General features: G+C 36.4%; 2 protein-coding genes across 2 annotated transcripts; both read left to right on the top strand.

Moving 5' to 3' along the window:
* Positions 1-744: 744 nt before the first annotated feature.
* LOC309401429 (olfactory receptor 14A16-like) lies at positions 745-1,662 on the top strand (the record flags this gene model as incomplete). The annotated part of the gene is made up of 1 exon (XM_081970496.1): positions 745-1,662. The coding sequence occupies one exon, from the start codon at positions 745-747 to the stop codon at positions 1,660-1,662; it is 918 nt and encodes a 305-aa protein (XP_081826622.1).
* A 5,797-nt stretch (positions 1,663-7,459) lies between these two features.
* Positions 7,460-8,401, top strand: LOC309401428 (olfactory receptor 14A16-like; the record flags this gene model as incomplete). The annotated part of the gene is made up of 1 exon (XM_081970495.1): positions 7,460-8,401. One exon carries the CDS (start codon positions 7,460-7,462, stop codon positions 8,399-8,401), a length of 942 nt encoding a protein of 313 aa, XP_081826621.1.
* Positions 8,402-18,296: the final 9,895 nt, after the last annotated feature.

Genomic DNA, 18,296 nt, shown 5'->3' with positions numbered 1-18,296 from the left:
GTGTGTGTGTGTGTGAGTGTGTGTGCATGAGAGAGAGAGGGAGGGGGGTGGGGGGAGAGAGAGTGTGTGTTTAACTTAAGAAAATATATATTTCAATAGAACTGTCCTCTCACCTCCTCCACCCTATATGAAACTGTAAATGTTTCCTATTGAATAATAGTTACTTAAATACAAAAATTATGTAAATGAAACTGAAAATACATACAAAAAAATTGAATGGTAAAACTTATGCATTCATTTTCTATCTCGTCAGCAGCTTTTTAAAATTAACATAGAAATTAATACTCATTTTCTGGGGAAAGTAGAGACAGAAAGAGTAATATATGTACATTTTTGCTATATATATAGTATGGTCCCTAGGAACAAAATATCCTTTTAAAAAACCAGCTATAATATATCAATATTTTCATTGTTTCAGTTTTGTTCTTTGATTCCTTCTTCTTTTTTTAGTATTATGGTCTCTTTCCCTAAATGCCTCTTTTTGTTCAATGTAATCCACTCTAACAAACAGGAGATTGATATACTTTGTCATTTAAGATGCAGGGGGAAACACTAAATATTAGTAGTATAATGATGTATAATGGACTATTTTCCTTTTGAAGAATGACCCTACTAAACATTAGGAAAATTAGAATTTAATAATATGCATATATCATTATTATTACAATTTGAGTATTTCTGTACCTTCATTTTCTCTACTAATTTCCTATGATATTCTTTCTATCCAGAAGTCAGATAAACTAAATGGCCAATGAATCCATTATAACAGAATTTCTACTGATGGGATTTTCTGATGATCGTGATATGCAGATTTTGTATTTTGCAATTTTTTTCATAATTTACTTATTATCCATAATGGGAAATGTCCTTCTCATTGTTGCTGTGGTTTTAAACCACCATCTTCATGCTCCCATGTATTTCTTTTTGGTCAATTTGTCATTCTCTGATGTTTGCTTCATCTCAACTATAATTCCTAAGGCCATGGCTGCTTCTTTGATAAACAACAGGCAAATCTCCTATGTTGGATGTGCTGCTCAGGTCTTCTCAGTTTTCACCTTTGGAGGTTCTGAGCTTTCTTTGCTGACTGTCATGGCTTATGACCGTTATGTTGCTATCTGCCACCCTCTGCAATATACCCTAATGATGAACTGGGATGCCTGTTTCCAAATGGCAGCTGCTTCCTGGATAAGCAATTTGATCCATGCTTTGCTACACACCATTCTTACATTCAGGTTAAATTTCTGCAAATTAAATTTAATTGAGCAATTTTTCTGTGATGTTCCCCATTTACAAAAGATTTCTTGTACAGATACAAGAATTAACCAAATTCTAATTTTTGTTGTAGCAATCATTGTAGATTCATTTTGTAGTGGGCTCATCTTTATCTCCTATGGCTACATTTTCTTGGCTGTGCTAAAAGTCCCTTCATTTGAAGGCAGATTTAAAGCTTTGTCCACATGTACTCCCCATCTGACTGTCTTTTCTTTATTTTTGATCTCTACTCTTTTTGCATATATGAGGCCCCAAAGTCTTTCCTCCCATACTTTGGACTTACTCTCTGCTGTTCTCTACACAGTTTTGCCCCCACTCCTCAACCCTCTCATTTATAGCTTCAGGAACAAGGACATCCAAAAGGCTCTGTGGAGAATGCTAAAAACATAGAAGTACAAGTTTTTTTCTAGATAGGTCTTTAGTCTTTATTTATAAGCATTATTTGAATAGGAGATAACTTTGCAATGCAATATCTTCCAGTTAGAGTAATCATGGGTCTTCCAGATGCTTAGAAATTGTAATCGACATCAGTGGGAGAGAAGAATCAATTAAATATATGGCATACAATTGTCCCAAATGTAAATCATTTGTTCAATGTACTTTTGGGAAGATGTATTGGGCTTAAAATGTGTTCTATTCATACTGAATTCAATAATGAAAATATTGTAGAATTTATCAAGAAATTAAGAATTTTGGATGCATTGTAACTATCATACTTTGAAATAGATTCTGTCTGAATGGAAAGACTTTATCATTGTAGCCTTGAACTGTTGCACTGGTGTTAATAATTATGTTCTATCATGAATTTTCAGTGATGGTATTTGTTTGTCTTCTACTTCTGAATTGATTCTGTATTTACCTAATGCAAAGACTGATCAATATTTTTCTAGGTCATCAAGATTAAACGGTGTACTAAAAGCTAAACTGCTTCTTTGTTTGATTTTTATCCTTTTCTGAGAGGATAGGATTTTATGAGTTATTTTATTTTTTGTTTTAAACCAATCAAAATATTTTTTTTAAAAAAGAGGAAATGCTTTAGTTGTGGCAGTTATATAATGCTCAAAGCATTTTAGTTTCTTCCTTTTCTATTTCTTTCTCCATTTTATGATCCCACCAGTTCTGGTTTGGAGGCAAATGGTATTTCTCATAGATCTTCCAATGCACAATTGTTGTTACTTTATCATGTTGTTATTTGTAATTAACTCTGTGAAATCGTCTTGCAGCAGCTAACCATGTGACCCAGTGTTTATTCAATTTACAGTATAATTATTATCATTAATCTTAGGATGGAAAAACAAAGGGATGGTGTCAAAGTTATTTGAAGTATTTGTATGTTTACACTGCTTTAGTAAGACCACATTTGGAATACTGCATCTAGTTTTGTTATCACAATACAAAAAAGATTGTGAGATTCTAGAAACAGTATAGAGAAGAGCAACAAAGATGAACAGGGGGCTGAAGACTAAAACATAATGAACAGTTGCAGGAACTGGGTATATCTAGTCTAACAAAGAAAAGGACTAGGAGTGAGATGATAGAAGTGTTCTAATATTTGAAGGGCTGCCACAGAGAAGAAAGGGTCAACTGGTTTTCCAAAGTATCTGGGTGAAGGACAAAATGTAACAAATGGAAACTAATTAACAAGAGAGCTAATCTAGAATTAAAGAAAAAAAATCTGGAGAATGAGAACAATCAATGAAAAAGCTTTCATCCAGAAATTGTGGGTGCTCAATCACTGGAGGTTTTAAAAAAGAGATTGGACATCCATTTGTTCAGAATAGTATAGGTCCGTGATGGTGAAACTATGGCATGCATGCCACAAGTGGCACATGGAACCATTTGTTAGGGCACGCGAGGTGTTGCCCTGTCAGTTCCAGTGTGCATGCGTGCGCTGGCCAGCTGACTTTGACCTTCTTTTTCAGCCATTTTTCGCTTTCCGGAGACTTCCTTGAAGTCTGTTCTCAAACTTCTGGGTTGTCCATAGGGCTGTTTTTGCCCTCTGGAGGCTTCAAGGAAGCCTTCTGAAGCCTCGGGGAGGGGCCGTTTTCACCCTCCCCAGGCTCCTAGAAAGCCTCTCGAACCTGGGGAGACAAAAAAAATGGTCAATCGCATGGCAAAAGCGGTGTGTGTGTGTTTGCATGTGCATAGCATTATGGGTGTGGCACATCTGCACTAAACCCTTCTGCGCTTCCCCCACGTTTCGCACACAATGGGGAAAACATTAGCCATCACTAGTATAGATTATCCTGAAGGGAATTGGACTATAAGACTTCCAAAGTCCTTTCAACTGTCATCCCCCCCCACCCTGTTATTTTAAAAAAATGCTGTCCTAATAAGGTGGCGCATTAGGTTATCTGCAGGGCCTTTTCCCTTTACAGGCTCTCTGGAATATCTGAAGAACGGAATCATCTATGCCAGGTTTGTGAAACTCATGGCCCACAGGCTGGATGCACTGGCCATGCCCAGTTTAGTGAAGGGGGGAAACGTGCCAATACATCACGTGAAACACTGTGATATGCAAGTTTGACACCCCTGATCTATGCCATTCACCTCTATTGGAAGTCAAAAGGGTGAAGGAGAGAAGTTAAGCCAGGCTATGCCACAGAACATGGAATGAAGTAACTCTTCTCAATGCATTTTTTTTTACCAATTTTAGTTTCCCAGAGTTAGTGACCTTGTTACTGACTGTTGTATGTCCTGGTCTCTCTCTGTTTCTGTTCCTCTGTGTCTTTAGTCTCTGTCTCTGTCTTTTCTGTTTCTCTCTAAGCCCTTCCCCACTACCTGAGATACCCTATGCTCCACTTCCACCCCTCAAGGTCTCCATAATCGTTGGGCTTTCTTCTCCCCCTAGTCCCCACAGGCCTGTCTCTTATCACTGCATTTCACAGGCCTTTTTCACCATAGGTCCTGCAGGCTTTTATCTCCCTATGACGATTCTTTACCTACCAGATCCTTGCAGGTCTTGGCTCCTCATTTTCCATCATCCATTATGCAGTGACCTTTTGAAGATCTGCAGAACTCTAGACCTCACATTGGGAAGGAGTTGAACCCATTGTGTTTCTCAGCATTCCTGGAACACATGACTATGTTGTGGAAGCAGCCACCTTTCAGTGACATAACCAATTATTCTGAATTATTGTTATCATTATCAGTGTGTGTGTGTGTGTGTGTGTGTGTGTGTGTGTGTGTGTGTGTGTACAAACCTGATGTGGCCTGCCAGCAACCAATGGAACTGGCAACAGAATTAGACAGTCAGGAGGTTGGGGAGGTATAGGGGCTGAGGGAAGCTCAGATGAGGGCTCTGCATTGGAGGCAGAGAGGCAGCTAGACAGCAGTGAGGCAAAGGAACAGCTGGAGCCTATTCCCAGTGTGTGCATGCACAGAGCTGCCAGAAAACAAGAACAACTAAGAAATCAGGGTCGACTTGGGAGTAAAGCCACACCTTGGAGGTGATTGGCCCCTCCCATAGGAAACAAAAGAGAAACGAACAGGAAGTGGGCTTTTGCAGGAAACAATTCATTCCTTCTGTCATTTCAAAAGTGGAAAGTTCTGTTTGTGACTCTATGCCAAGTGTTGCTTTGCCCTACATTTGGAAACTAGTTATCTTGCAGCTTGCCAAATGAGATAAGGTTTATGTTGATAAATATTTCTCTGAAAGACTGCTTGCCAAGCCTTGCTGACCATGAATGAAAGGAAATCACAGTCGTGTCAATAAAAGAGGTTTTGCCGGGACCAAGACTCTGCTTTATGCTTGTTAAGGAGGTGTAGGCCAAAACAAAACCAAATATTCCTGCCTCTGACGTTTCCCACAACAAATGTTATGCATGGGATTGCATATTGTCCCCCATATGGTTTTCATACCTAAGGAGGCCTAGAATTCCTGGTCTCCTGATTTCTAGCACATCACTTTGACCACTATAACAAATTGACTCTTAATTCACAGACAAGCTCTCAGTGACAAGGCTATTTAATCTTAAAAGACAATTTGCTTTCTACTTGCAATGTTTGATTTTGACATTCATATAAATATCCAATCAAAATAATATTCATTCCATAAACATGCACCCATATAGGAATCTATAATACAGTATTCATGAGGTATTCCTATTAAGTAACATATTAATAATTTGACCAGGATTGTAATGCTATTCCATAGGTAAAATTGATCTCAGGGAATATTGGTTTAACAAAATTTAAATAACGGAATCCTGTTAAACTTTCAAAATTATTTTATTATAAAGTAAAACAGTAAAACATATTTTTTCCAAACTGACTTTTTTTTGCAGGGTTGACAATATATGCTTTTCTTTTCAACCATTCTCCCCTTTTAAGGAGCCTTCCCTGCTGTTGGATAAGAGAGAAGAAAAACTTCTATTTCAGAGATAATGAAGGCTGAATAATTTGTACCCAAAGGATTTAAGAAACATGTTTTAAGTTGTTATTGTAGATGTGTTCCTGTTTATTTGTGTACCTGTATAGCTATGGATTTTGTATGCAAGGAATAACATAAAGCAGTTTGTAAGTTCATATTTATATTATTCTTAATAGATTCACAATGGAAGTAGGGTGGAAACTATCAATTGAAGTCTTCCTGCTGGTAGGAGAGTTAGCAGGAAGCTCCTTCAGTCAGTCTTTCAAACTAAGGACAAAATCAGTATTTAAAAAAAGAGACAGAAGAAGAGAGGGCTAATTGACACATTAAAATGTACTAAATATTATGAGATAATGGCAGGTCAGAACACATAAAGAAGTTAAACTTTCTTTATTACATTGGGAATTGAGATTCCCATCAGAGAGAGTCCTTAAAATGGAACAGAAAACAGAGATGACATAATTTCTCTCTACAAAGCAAAACATTCCACAATGGCGCATTTATGTTTTAAAAGACTGGCAAAGCTTTCTTCTCAAAGAAATCAGAGGTGAGTAGAGCTTTTTTTCATTCATTCCATCTGTTAAAACATTGCTAAATAGCTTTTCAGGATACCTTCAGTTAAGGTAAATCTGATGGGCAGTTAACAAATATGAAATATAAATAAGGTAACAGTTTCTGACTCTAGGGGATGGTGCTCATATTTGTTTCTTATATGAGGGAGCCAGCATTGTTCAAAGACACTTCCGTGATCATGTAGCTAGCATGACTATATGCCAAGGAATACAGAATGCTGTTACCTTCCCACTAAAATGTATGTATGGGCAGGAGCTGTGGCAAGTAATGGGAGCTCACCAGGTTTCAAACCCGGGCTGTCAGCTTTCCAACTGACAAGCTCAATGGCTTTAACCTCTGAGCCATTGTGTCTTTTAGAAATAAAAATAAATTAATAAAATTAAATTAAATAAATAGTGGCAAACTTGTAATGAGAAATAAATTAATTATACCTTAACTCCAAATCATGTAATACTAATGAAAGGCCCACCTGGATACAAGTTTACAGGGGTTAATTAATACCTTGTTTGTACTGATAGAATATGTAATCTCCTGGCTTTTCTTATTACTTGAATATGTATATTAAAATCTGAAAATATCGCAATTATAAATTTGATAAAAATGGATTAATTATTATCTATACACTACAAACTATACTCACCTGTCTAACCATCATCAAATTAAATTCAGTGAGGTTGACAGATGGGCTAAGCTTTGGAGAATATATTGGTATCTAAAAGACATGATTATTTGTAACTCTGATTATATAAAAAAGATCAGCTCACAATTCTGTAGCACTTAACCTGAATTAAGTACCATTGATGCCAGCAAATTAGAAGTAAGTTAAGTAAAGAAGCAAGGAGGCAGGCAGGCAGGCAGATAAGAAGTAAGTAAGTAAGTACAGAAGGAAGGAAGGAAGGAAGGAAGGAAGGAAGGAAATTATTTATTGTATATGGTGAATTGCTAGAAAATATTCTTTGAAATAATTTCTTCCTGTTAATTTTAGCTCATTCTAAGATTTGGCTTTGTCTACAATTTTAGGTAAAGAGGAATTTAGCAGAATTGTTTAGCTATCAAAATTAATACATGCTGGGTGAATAGCCATACATCATTCTGTTCCAAATAATACAATTCATTACTGTTAAAGTAAGCAACTTTTAACTATATTCTGGCAGTAAATAGATGATAGTGATCTGTATTGAAAACTCATTTTCCCTAATTTGTTTCCTGTACTAACTTTTTTTCCATCTGTTTTGGTACAGAATGATTGAAAGAACTAGAACAGGCAACCAATCTTCTGTGAGAGAATTCCTTCTAATGGGATTTTCTGATGACCGTGTTACTCAATGTTTGCATTTTGTCATGTTTCTATTCATTTATTTAATAGCCATAGCTGGGAATTTACTCATAATTATTGTTGTGATTCTAAACTATCAACTCCACACCCCCATGTATTTCTTTTTGGTCAACCTGTCCCTAACTGATATTTGTTATATCACAACCACAGTCCCCAAATCAATGGCAGTTTCACTGACAGATAACAAAATAATTACTTTTCCTGGATGTATTGCTCAGGTTTTTTTAGTTATTACTAGTGCATGTTCTGAGATCTTCTTGCTTACCATCATGGCTTATGACCATTATATAGCTATCTGCAATCCTCTGAAATATAGTCTCATGCTAAACTGGGACACCTTCAATCAAATGACAGTTACTTCCTGGATCAGCTCCCTGCTCTATTCATCACTACAAATGGTCATCACTTTCCAATTAAACTTCTGTGGGCCAAACACAATTGGACAATTTTTCTGTGATATTCCACAGTTGCAAAAGATTTCTTGCACAGATATAAAAGTTAATCAAATATTGATTTGGATATTTGGATTAATTGTGGGTTACTTTTGCGTGGGATTCATTTTTACTTCTTATGTCTATATTATTTCTGCTGTACTGAAAATTCAATCAGTTGAAGGAAGATGCAAAGCATTCTCGACTTGTATTCCACACTTGACAGTTTTTTCTTTATTCATGTCTACAGCTTTATTTTCATACATGAGACCAAAAATTCTTTCCTTTCCCATTATTGACTTGCTTTCTGCTGTTGCTTATACAGTTTTGCCTCCCATTCTGAATCCCATCATTTATTGCCTCCGGAACAAGAACATTCAAGCAACTATGTGGAAAATAAGATCAAAAATCAAATGAATTTTTTAGCCTGATTGAATCATCTTCAGTGTGACAAATACATTATTCTATTGAGCCCCCTCACATGTGTCTTCCACCATTATTAGTGTCTAATATATAGGACAGTCATTGGTTTGTATATTGCAAGTATTTAGATGTAAATGAGGGGAAGAACACATTATTTAGGACATATCTGTGGCCAGATTATTTACGGCCAAATATTGTACTTGGTCATTTGTTCTTATTTGTTTATAACTTATATTAATATAATATTTATTCGTACACATAAACACACATAGAGTTTTGTTTCTGTAGGATCAGGAGTACAATTTTTCAATACAATACTTTAATTTACTTTCATAGCATTGTAGATATTCATTTTAATACATACAATCAGAGTAAGGTAATTGGTTATACTAGATCACAGTCCTAAGCCAATATATTACAGCACTTCAATGTCTGCAAAAGGCAATCTCCTTCTAGGAAAATTAGTAATAGATGTTTATCCACCTGACTAAGGTAATATACAAAGCAGTGGTGGGTTGCTAATTGGTTTACTACTGGTTTGCTTGTGCTTGCACACAACACTTTTGCACATGTGCAGAAGCCTCCAGCTGGTGGGTGAAGCCCCCTGCTGCCACCACTCTCAGTTTGGCTGGCCAAACCAGCAGCAATCCACCTCTGATACAATGACTCTCTATAAATTTTATGAATAACATTTTTCTATCTTGAGCAACAGATTTATTATTTTGTCTTTTCTGTCTTAATCAAATCCAGCTCTGGCCAAATATAATCAAATCCATATCTACTACTTTTAATGAATCATCATATTTGAATGCTTAAACTCTATTTGCTAAATGCCTGTTAGCTAAAAAGCAATTAAAATGTTAATATATTCCTTGATGAGTGAAATAATACATAACTATGCTATATGTTTCATTAAATGTAGAAGATAAAAGTTTTAATATTTTCAATATGTTGTTCTTAGAATTTGAGGAAAAGTATATCAGCACATACTTTATATCCTTCTACAAAAAAACCATGAAGTTTGTTCTTCACTATTACTTGTAATCAAAATTCCCTTTTGATTTTATTTATAGTGAAAGGGAAAACTAATAACTAATCTTTTTTTCAAAAAATATTATTTTGGAATGTATGAAGTTTTTAGTTAAAACAGTTCTAAGTAATATTAAAAAATGAACAATTGCAACCAATGCAATAATTACAGAATAATAAGAAAAATACAGTGTATATAATGATCAATTTTAGAATTAATATAATATTCCTGGGATCAGAAGTTCCACATCAGTTAAATGTCAAAGTTCATCTTTGAGAATAAACCAGCTGCTGCAATTTGGAAGATCTAAGAGAATGGAAGCTACTTGCTTTGGATAGGGAAAGTTTCTTCAGAGAAAAGAAGTCTCCACAGGAAAGACCCATTCAGATCTCCTTCATTCATGGGCATACTCTCTGTTCTTGACTTTTAAGGCAAAATCTATAGGGACTAGAAAATCTCAAATATGCAAGCTTCTATATGACTAGGGCTTTTTAGAGGACAAATGATTAGTTAATATTGTTAGTTAATATTAGTTAATGTTATCTCCCACAACAATGGTACAACATGGTAGTAATGAGGTTGCATAAATAGGTGCTGCACTACATATTGTGGTCTTCAAGAACACCCCCATATATAGCAAATTACAGTAATCAACATGGCATAATAAGGCCACGAGTAACCTCCATCAGCATCCTCTGTTCTAGGCAAGACTACAGCTGGCATAATAGTCTAAACTGGGAAAGGCGAATCTGGCCATAGTATTTACCTGTTATACAGCAGGGGAAATGAATCTGTGTACATTACCAGACTGCTGGCCTGCTTTCCATGGTGGCACCCTTCACCACTGTGAATTGAAGATGGTATAATTCCACAAATAGTTGGTTTCTGATTGAATAGCTATTGTTTTGTCTATGGAGATTCTCACTCATCAATGTCATGGTTGTCCCAAAGATGCTTTTTCAGGAAACAACTAGACTTTCTTGTTTTTTTCTTTGAAGATGTTTCACTTCTCCAATAAGCTTCCTCAGCTTTACTGGATGGTGGGGAATGGAAGGATTTATACTCCTTGCAGACAGCTGGTCATTTGCATTCTTTTAGAGAGTTGTTGGAGGTTTATCTGTGTCCTCACAGTCACCTGAGTACTGCCAATGAGTGTGAAGCCTTCTTAGTTGCAGAATATTTTCTGGCATGTGTCCCTTCACTGTTGAAGACAGACGCAGGCTGCTGAGGATGAGTCTGGGTTGTCTGTATGCTTCTTGAATGAGAAGCAAAATATATATATATAAAAAAACAAATTCCAGTTGCCTCTTGAAAAAGCACCTTTGGGACAGCTGTTGTTTTGGTTCACATAAAGCAGGGGTGTCAAACTCGATTTCATTGAGGGCGCCACATCAGCATTGTGTTTGACCTCAGGAGGTGGTGGACATGGCCAGATATATGTCACTTGTGTCAGGGGAGCCTGTAGTGGCCCAAGAACTCTGCCAGCAAAAATGAGCTGTTTCCAGGGTGGCCCTGTGGCTCAGATCTAAGCATTCTGCAGGCCAAATTATTTCATCCCCACACCTTGAGTTTGACATCCCGACATAAAGCAATGAAATCATTTTGATGATGCAACATAAATTTATTAAGTATGCAAACAATTATAATGGACACTGAGATCCCAACAAAGCTTGATGGCTTACTGAACAAGAGCAGAACTACTTTTGGCCTACTACATACATAGTGTTAATTACATTATAATGGTTTTGATAAACCCAACCCATAAAATAAGTGACCATTTCATAATTTATCATTTCCTACTTACTCAACATATTAGCTATATTATCTCTGAAGTATAGCCAATGAATATAAACATTTTCTTTTTCTGGGTCACTGGTTCCTATTTGACTCCTATTCTTTCCATCACTCTGAGTCAATTCAGTCTTCTACCGATGTTTTCTTACAAGCCTACTTTAAGTAGTTCACAAGTGTGTGTGTGTGCAGTGGGGGACATTTTAAAGAATTGACAATATATATAGGTCACATGTGCATAGAGGGGTATCTTTTACCATCACTGCTCAGAGTTTTATTTTATAAGATATAAAGGCCATAAAGGTAAAAGGAAGAAAATCTACCAAAGTATTGATTGGAGAAGTCTATTCCAAGAAACTAGTTTAAGAAAGCATCTCAAAGAGGCCTCTCCCTAGTTAATTCAAAGGTAAAGTTTGAGATGAGGGAGGAGATTCAGGCATTCAAGATTCTGTTATTGTACTTATTCCAAGAAAAGTAGTTTTAGGTCTACATAGGATTGATTTCTGAGTTTTTGCATTATAGGGTTGGCGTAAGAAAAATTTAAACTATTGATTTTGCATATAAGGCACTCAAACAAAACATAAAAGTCAATATTAATTACCATACTAGAGTTAAAGACTGGTGTAAGGGTGCACTGAGACCAGTAAATAATGAAAGGGAAACAGTCAGGAGAATAAGACATCCATTGTAAATGGTGCAAGACTTATTAAGGAAGAAGACAAATATTTGTGTTTTTTTTAAACAAAATTTTATTGGTTTTTTTAGAAAATAAAAAGGAAAGGGGTATTGGAATGGGTTGCAAATTTTGGCAGTTACAATATGTTGAAGGTTTCCCTGCCCCCCCCCCCCATACTCATAGTATTCATTTAAACAAATAATTCAATACTAAATAATGATAATTTGCCAGCATGTAAATTCAGATAATAATTTCAATCAATTTATATCAAACCGATTTCCTTATTCATTTTTGTGATCTGAGTTTTCTTGGTATTGCCCCTTCTCCCCCCAGCAGCAGGGCTCCGGCCCCTCCTGTGTCTTGTATGTCTGGTGTAGGATCATCAGGTTTATCTAGGAGTGCTTTATTTTTTTCCATAAAGGCCTGAGCCTCTATGGTTGTATTAATTCTAACTCTTGTGTCCTCCCAGAATATTAACATACCTTCAGGCGTCAGCCTTCTGAACCACACCCCCTTCTGGTATAACTTCTTTGCTAATTGCGAATAGTTTTTTCTTTTCTCTCTCACTTTCTTGGGGATCTGTTTCAGAATGGTTATTTCTCTATCTTGATATTTCAACACTTGTCCCTTTGTGCACTCAGAATCTCATCTCTTGTGGTCTTTCTGAGAAATTTAATATGTACCTCCCTGGGTACATTATGTGTTCTAGCATATGCTGAATTTACTCTATAAACCAGATCCAATTCCCACCCCATCTGTTGTTTTTCTTTTTGAATGTATTCAGCCAAGATGTTTGTCATGATGTCCCTTAAATCTTCACCATCTGCCTCAACTACATTTTGAAACCTAAGGAAAAAGGACATTCTTTCAAATTCTGTTTTCATTTGGTGGATCTCAATCTCTTGGTTCCCCTTCTGCACCCCTTTCATCTCCCCCCTCATCTCAGCCGTCCCTCCCTCCAAAAGATCCAGTCTCTGTGTGTTTTTACTCGTCTGGTCTTGGTTCTGTTTAAGCTGCTCTCTCATCTCCTTTAGTTCACTTTTTATGTCCTCCTGTCCCTTTAAGATTTGTTGGAACATCTGTTGAAAATCTGTCTCAGCAGGTTTGGGCTGCATCAAAGATGTTAAAGTCTGTTGTCCGCTCGGACTGGACACTGTAGATGTTGGGGCGGAGACAGCAAAGCCCGGCTTTCCCGGGGGTGATCTTTTAGGTGGCATTATGTTGAGCAGTAAAAGTTCAAAGTCAATACAGAGAGGAAGTTAAGGAGGGAAACCGCCGAGAGAGATCAGGAGACTAGGAGTCCAAGCAGAGGGGAAATTGTTCTAATTACTTCTGGCAATAGAGTAATAGAGTCCTTTGTTCCAAGGGAAACCAATTCAACAAGAGATTTGTCTGAGTGTCACGGAGACAAAGACAGGAAGCCTGAACCTCTATAGGTGGAGTCAATTTTCAATGTTTATAAAGACAACAGAAGTGTGCCTTCTTGCCCTGCCAGCTTCGGAATTAAGAGGCATAACAGAAAGTTTAGAAAGTTTCCAAAGTTTTCTGATCATCACCTCATTTATAAAGTTAAAGTCCAAAATCCACCTTCATTATGAGCGTGAAATCATTGGTTGGCTCTCTCCCTTCCTCCTCCTCTAGGGCCGAGAGCAAAAAAGTTTATAGCCATCTGTCCGAGGGTGGGGGAAATCCCCCTCTCTCCAGTCACGCTTCTCTAGCCAAGTTGAAAGTGATTTTAAAAGCAGCTGGCAGTTTTTTTTTCTTTCCTTTCCAACACACAAGGGAACGGGGGGAAGTTTCCACCTCACGACACAGCAACCGCGTCCTTCAAATAGCACGTTCTTCCAGCTGCCTCCTCACGAAGATGCTGCAGCGCCTCCCCATCATGCCTCCCGGTGCCTAGGGTGATGCGGGCCCCCCCGGCTGCCGCCAACTCAGGGGATCCCCCGCTATGCCGCCCCTTCAGCAGGAGCCTCTACGGGGCGTCCTGTGCCCCCCAAGTGGTGGGGGGCCCACCAGAAGAGCGCGGGACGAGCAGAGCCTGCCCGTTGTGATCAGTAGCTGGAACCGGAAGTCCAAATATTTGTGTTGTCTGATTGGAAAAATAACAGAAAGAAGTGTTGAGAATACTTACTAGCTTTAATTGAGAATTTACTCATTGTGTTTGTTGTGATCCAGAACAATCACCTTCATGCTCCTATATATTTCTTTTTGGTCAATCTATCTCTGACTGATACTTATCTCAATCATTGTTCCCAAATCAATGGCAGTTTCGTTAATAGAAAACAAAATAATTACTTTTCCTGGATGTATTGTTTTTTCAATTGTTACTTGTGTAGCTTCTGAGGTTGCATTGCTTACTATCATGCTTATGCCCATTACATAGTTATTTGCCATCTCTGCAATATAGCCTTATCCTGAAATGGAATGTGTACAGCCAAATGGCAGTTGCTTCTTTGATGAGTTCCCTGACATATGTATCTATCATAACAATCAAAAATTTCCAATTAAACTTTTCTGGACCAAATGTGACTGGGCAATTTTTTGTGATATTCCTCAGTTACAAAAGATTTCTTGTACTGATGTAAAAGTTAACTTAGTTTGATTTGGATAATGGATTCATTGTGGGTTTATTTAATACTGGGTTTATTGTTGCCTCTTATGAGTATATAATTTCTGCTGTGCTAAAAATTCTGTTGAAGGCAAAGTGTTCTCAATCTGTCATCAATACTTGACAGTCTTGTCTTTTCTTTATTTGTCTCTACAGCTTTGTTTCCATATACAAAGCCACAAACTATTTCCTCTTCCACAATAGACTTACTCTCTGCTGTTTTATACTGGACTGGACAGTTACATGTCTGAAATGGTACAGGGTCTCCTGCTTGATCAGGGGATTGGATTAGAAAAACTCCAAGGTCCTTTCCAATCTGATTCTGATTGTGGTAAGATGGATTTATCCAATAAATTGGATAAATAAATAAATTAAACAAACAATTCTCATATAAAAAGTGATAGCAGAAAACAAGAAAGATTATTATTTTTCATTATTATTTTCAAAGAATTGGGCATTAAAAGTCAGCCCTTCAAATTTAGAATACACATCCACATACATACATAAAATATGCATTCAAACAAAAACCATAACCTTAAACAAAATAAAAGTGAGGGAAAGTGCATTATATATTATATATATCCATGTCGAGTGGTCTGCAGGTCCCTGCTCGATCATCATGGATTTCGATGAAACTTTGTGTGAACATGCACACATGTCCACATGTCCACAATGAACATTCATAAGGTATCATGTGTGCCAATGCAATACTTGTGGAGATATAGTCATTTATTTGATCCCATACCACAGCCTTCTACAGTATGACCCCTGAGATTTCAGCAAATGTGATGCATAATATCTCTCACAATATTTTGTTTAGAGTAACACAACATGGCCATCTCGTACAACATTTTGTGCTCTATTAAACAAAATAATAAAAACATCATGAGTGATCGCCATCTAGATAATTGGGAGCAGTTGGCCAAAAATATTGCGACTTGAAAAAAGGTCATTTTTCAAAAGTTCTATAAGTTTCTATAATTTATTTCTTCCTAAAAACACAGTTTAGTTTCTAAGACATTTATTTTCAGATCTATGCTCATCATGTAATTATTTAACATTCCCTTCAAATGATTTAGTGCCAACTAGTCAGATTTATCTAAATAATAATGATTTATGTCCCCAATCAACAAAGAACTGATTTTAAAGAAGTACAGTTTCCACATTTTAGTTAAAAAAAAAATCACCTGCTATTCTTTCCAAATATACGATGTAAAGAAATAGATATCACATGGATTCCCAATGCAAGTGTTTGAGTATGTGTATGCTTTAGTGAATATGTATATTTTGGGGTATAATCTTAACAACATCTCAGAGAATTAAGACACAGCTATTTTCAATGTCTTTTTCATGCTTTCCAATTTTATGGGACTAAGTTGCCAATTTTGGTCTGATTCATGCATTCATTTATTAGGGTCATCTCTACATTCCAGTACAGAAAGAGCCTGGTTTTTATATTGCCTCTGTAACTATGAAAAAGATTAAAAGCATATCCACTCTGGGTTTCTGGGGGAATATGGCAGATTTAAGACTATTCCATACTAGGGCAGACTCAGTGTTAGAAAGGAGCTGATGAGTAGATTTATTTATTTGATATTTTTCTATCATACTTGCTTGCCTCTGAATGGTTTATAAATAAGAATAAGTTTCTATGATCCCCACTGGATAAAAGAGAATGTTCTTGTTTATAAGTAACATTGAGCATCAAACTTTCACATGCATAAATCATACATGTGTATCAGTGGTGGATTACGACCGGTACACTCCAGTACGAGAGTACCAGTGCTTGCTGAGAGCACCAGGTACCATTCTGGTATGGTGCTCTGGAAGGCCCACCTGCTTGTCCGCCGTCCTTACCTGTATTTGAGCTCTTCGGGGCTTCCACACACGGAGTGTACAGTACCTGCGCGATGCTCCACCAACCAGCTGGAGAGGCATCACTGTGCATTGTGGATGGTAAGTACGCATGCGCACGCTGCATACATGTGCATGCATGCTGCGTGCATTCATGTGGTGGATGCCGGGTCCCTTTGCACCGTACCCATTGCACCGGGATCCAGAACCCACCACTCAAAACATTTACATTTTGAGCCTATTCAATGGTCAAACATAAGAGAAGATGTCAAGGAGTCAATTTCATCCTCTCGCATCACTACCAGTGTGAGGGCAGTTAGTTTACCGAAACCATTTAATTCTGATGTTGGGGTTTTTTTAACCTGGGCAAAAAGCAACTCTGATGGGCTTTCAAGATCCTGCTATTGTGTCTCAGAAGTATCATTTGACACTTATTTCAAAATACTTGAATTGACACAGATTTTTCTATTCAGATGATACTGGTTCATTGGCTGATATTCCAAATCATTTGAAAGGAATGTTAGATACATTTCATTATGTATAAATGTGCACAGATCTGAAAATAAATGTATAAGGCAAGATTTGCTGGGTTTGGACTATAGGTGTGAAACTAGTGGTGTCACATTGTTGTCACATGATGTTTCATGATGTTTTCCCCATTCATGGAGCTGGGGTGGGTGTGGCCAGCACGTGATGCATCTGGCCTATGGGCTGCCAGTTTGACACCCAGGTTTAGAGGAAAAGAGGAATGAACAATCTGAAGTTATAAAAAATAGTAAAAATTCAGGGCAAATTGATTAAATTATGTATTTTGGCAGAATGATAATTACAGATAGGGGAAAGCTGAAGTACTTTTGAATAATACAAATGTTGGTAAAAAGAGACTGAGTAATACAGTACGGTTATTTGTGTGTATTTATTAAAAAAAAGAAATGACAGTTTATAGAAATATTGTCTTTTGCTAAGGGTACATTTTCTCAAATATAATCTTTATTCATTTGGGAGTCATTAGAAGCTGTTACAGAGTATATATTTCACATTATAAAAGAGAAATAGCATGAGAGTATGAAAGTGTAAGTTATAAGGCTTAGTTAAGTAGTGCATCCCACTATAAGCTTTATTGTGTTCCTCAAGGCGTGACTTTCTGAAACACAACAGAAAATAGAGATGATACAATTTCTTCCATTTTTGTGGCAAGGTTATTTTTTGCAAAAGTCCATTTATTCTCTTGGAGATTGGCAGAGCTATCTTGGAAACAAAGTAAGCAGAGGTAAATAGAAAAATCTGATTCACTCATCTGAGTCTCAGATTTGTTCAGTTATAAATGAAGAGACATTTTATAAACATTGGACATTTTGCAGTAGAAGTTTATATTGATATGTTTGGTTTAATATTGCTGCATTAAAATATATTATACAAATATATATAGAAAAATGGTTACTGCGAATTATATGCTAAAATGATGCATTTTATTATAATAATTTCAGAGAATTGGAAGAAAATACCTATTTATGGATAATTATATATAAAAAGCCTGATAACAGAGCATATTATCATTTCTATTTAAAGCAGAAATACCAATATAATTGTTTGTGTTAAAAGATTTGAGGAAAGAAAATTAATGGAACATTAATTCCAACATCTTTTTATTGCCTATCATGCATTCATGCAGATTAAAAAATTTGTATGAATTGTGTATTATGCACAATACACAATAATTTTCAAGTAATGACAACAATTTCATAATTTTTTTCTTGTTATATGTTTCTTTTCAGTTATTTTAAGAATAAAAATAAAAAAGTCTGGTTTATTGTTGTTGCTATACTTCATGATGCTAGGATTGAGAAAAACAATTGGGAAAAATTATGAATTTTAATTGCAGGTCAAAGTTTGTTTATTAAAAACAAATATTATTATCATAATTCTG

The sequence above is a fragment of the Natrix helvetica genome (assembly GCF_964273705.1).
Source record: "Natrix helvetica genome assembly, chromosome: Z".
Classification (NCBI taxonomy): Eukaryota; Metazoa; Chordata; class Lepidosauria; order Squamata; family Natricidae; genus Natrix; species Natrix helvetica.
The sequence above is the reverse complement of the archived record's forward strand: the minus strand, read 5'-3'. Positions and strand labels throughout refer to the sequence as shown.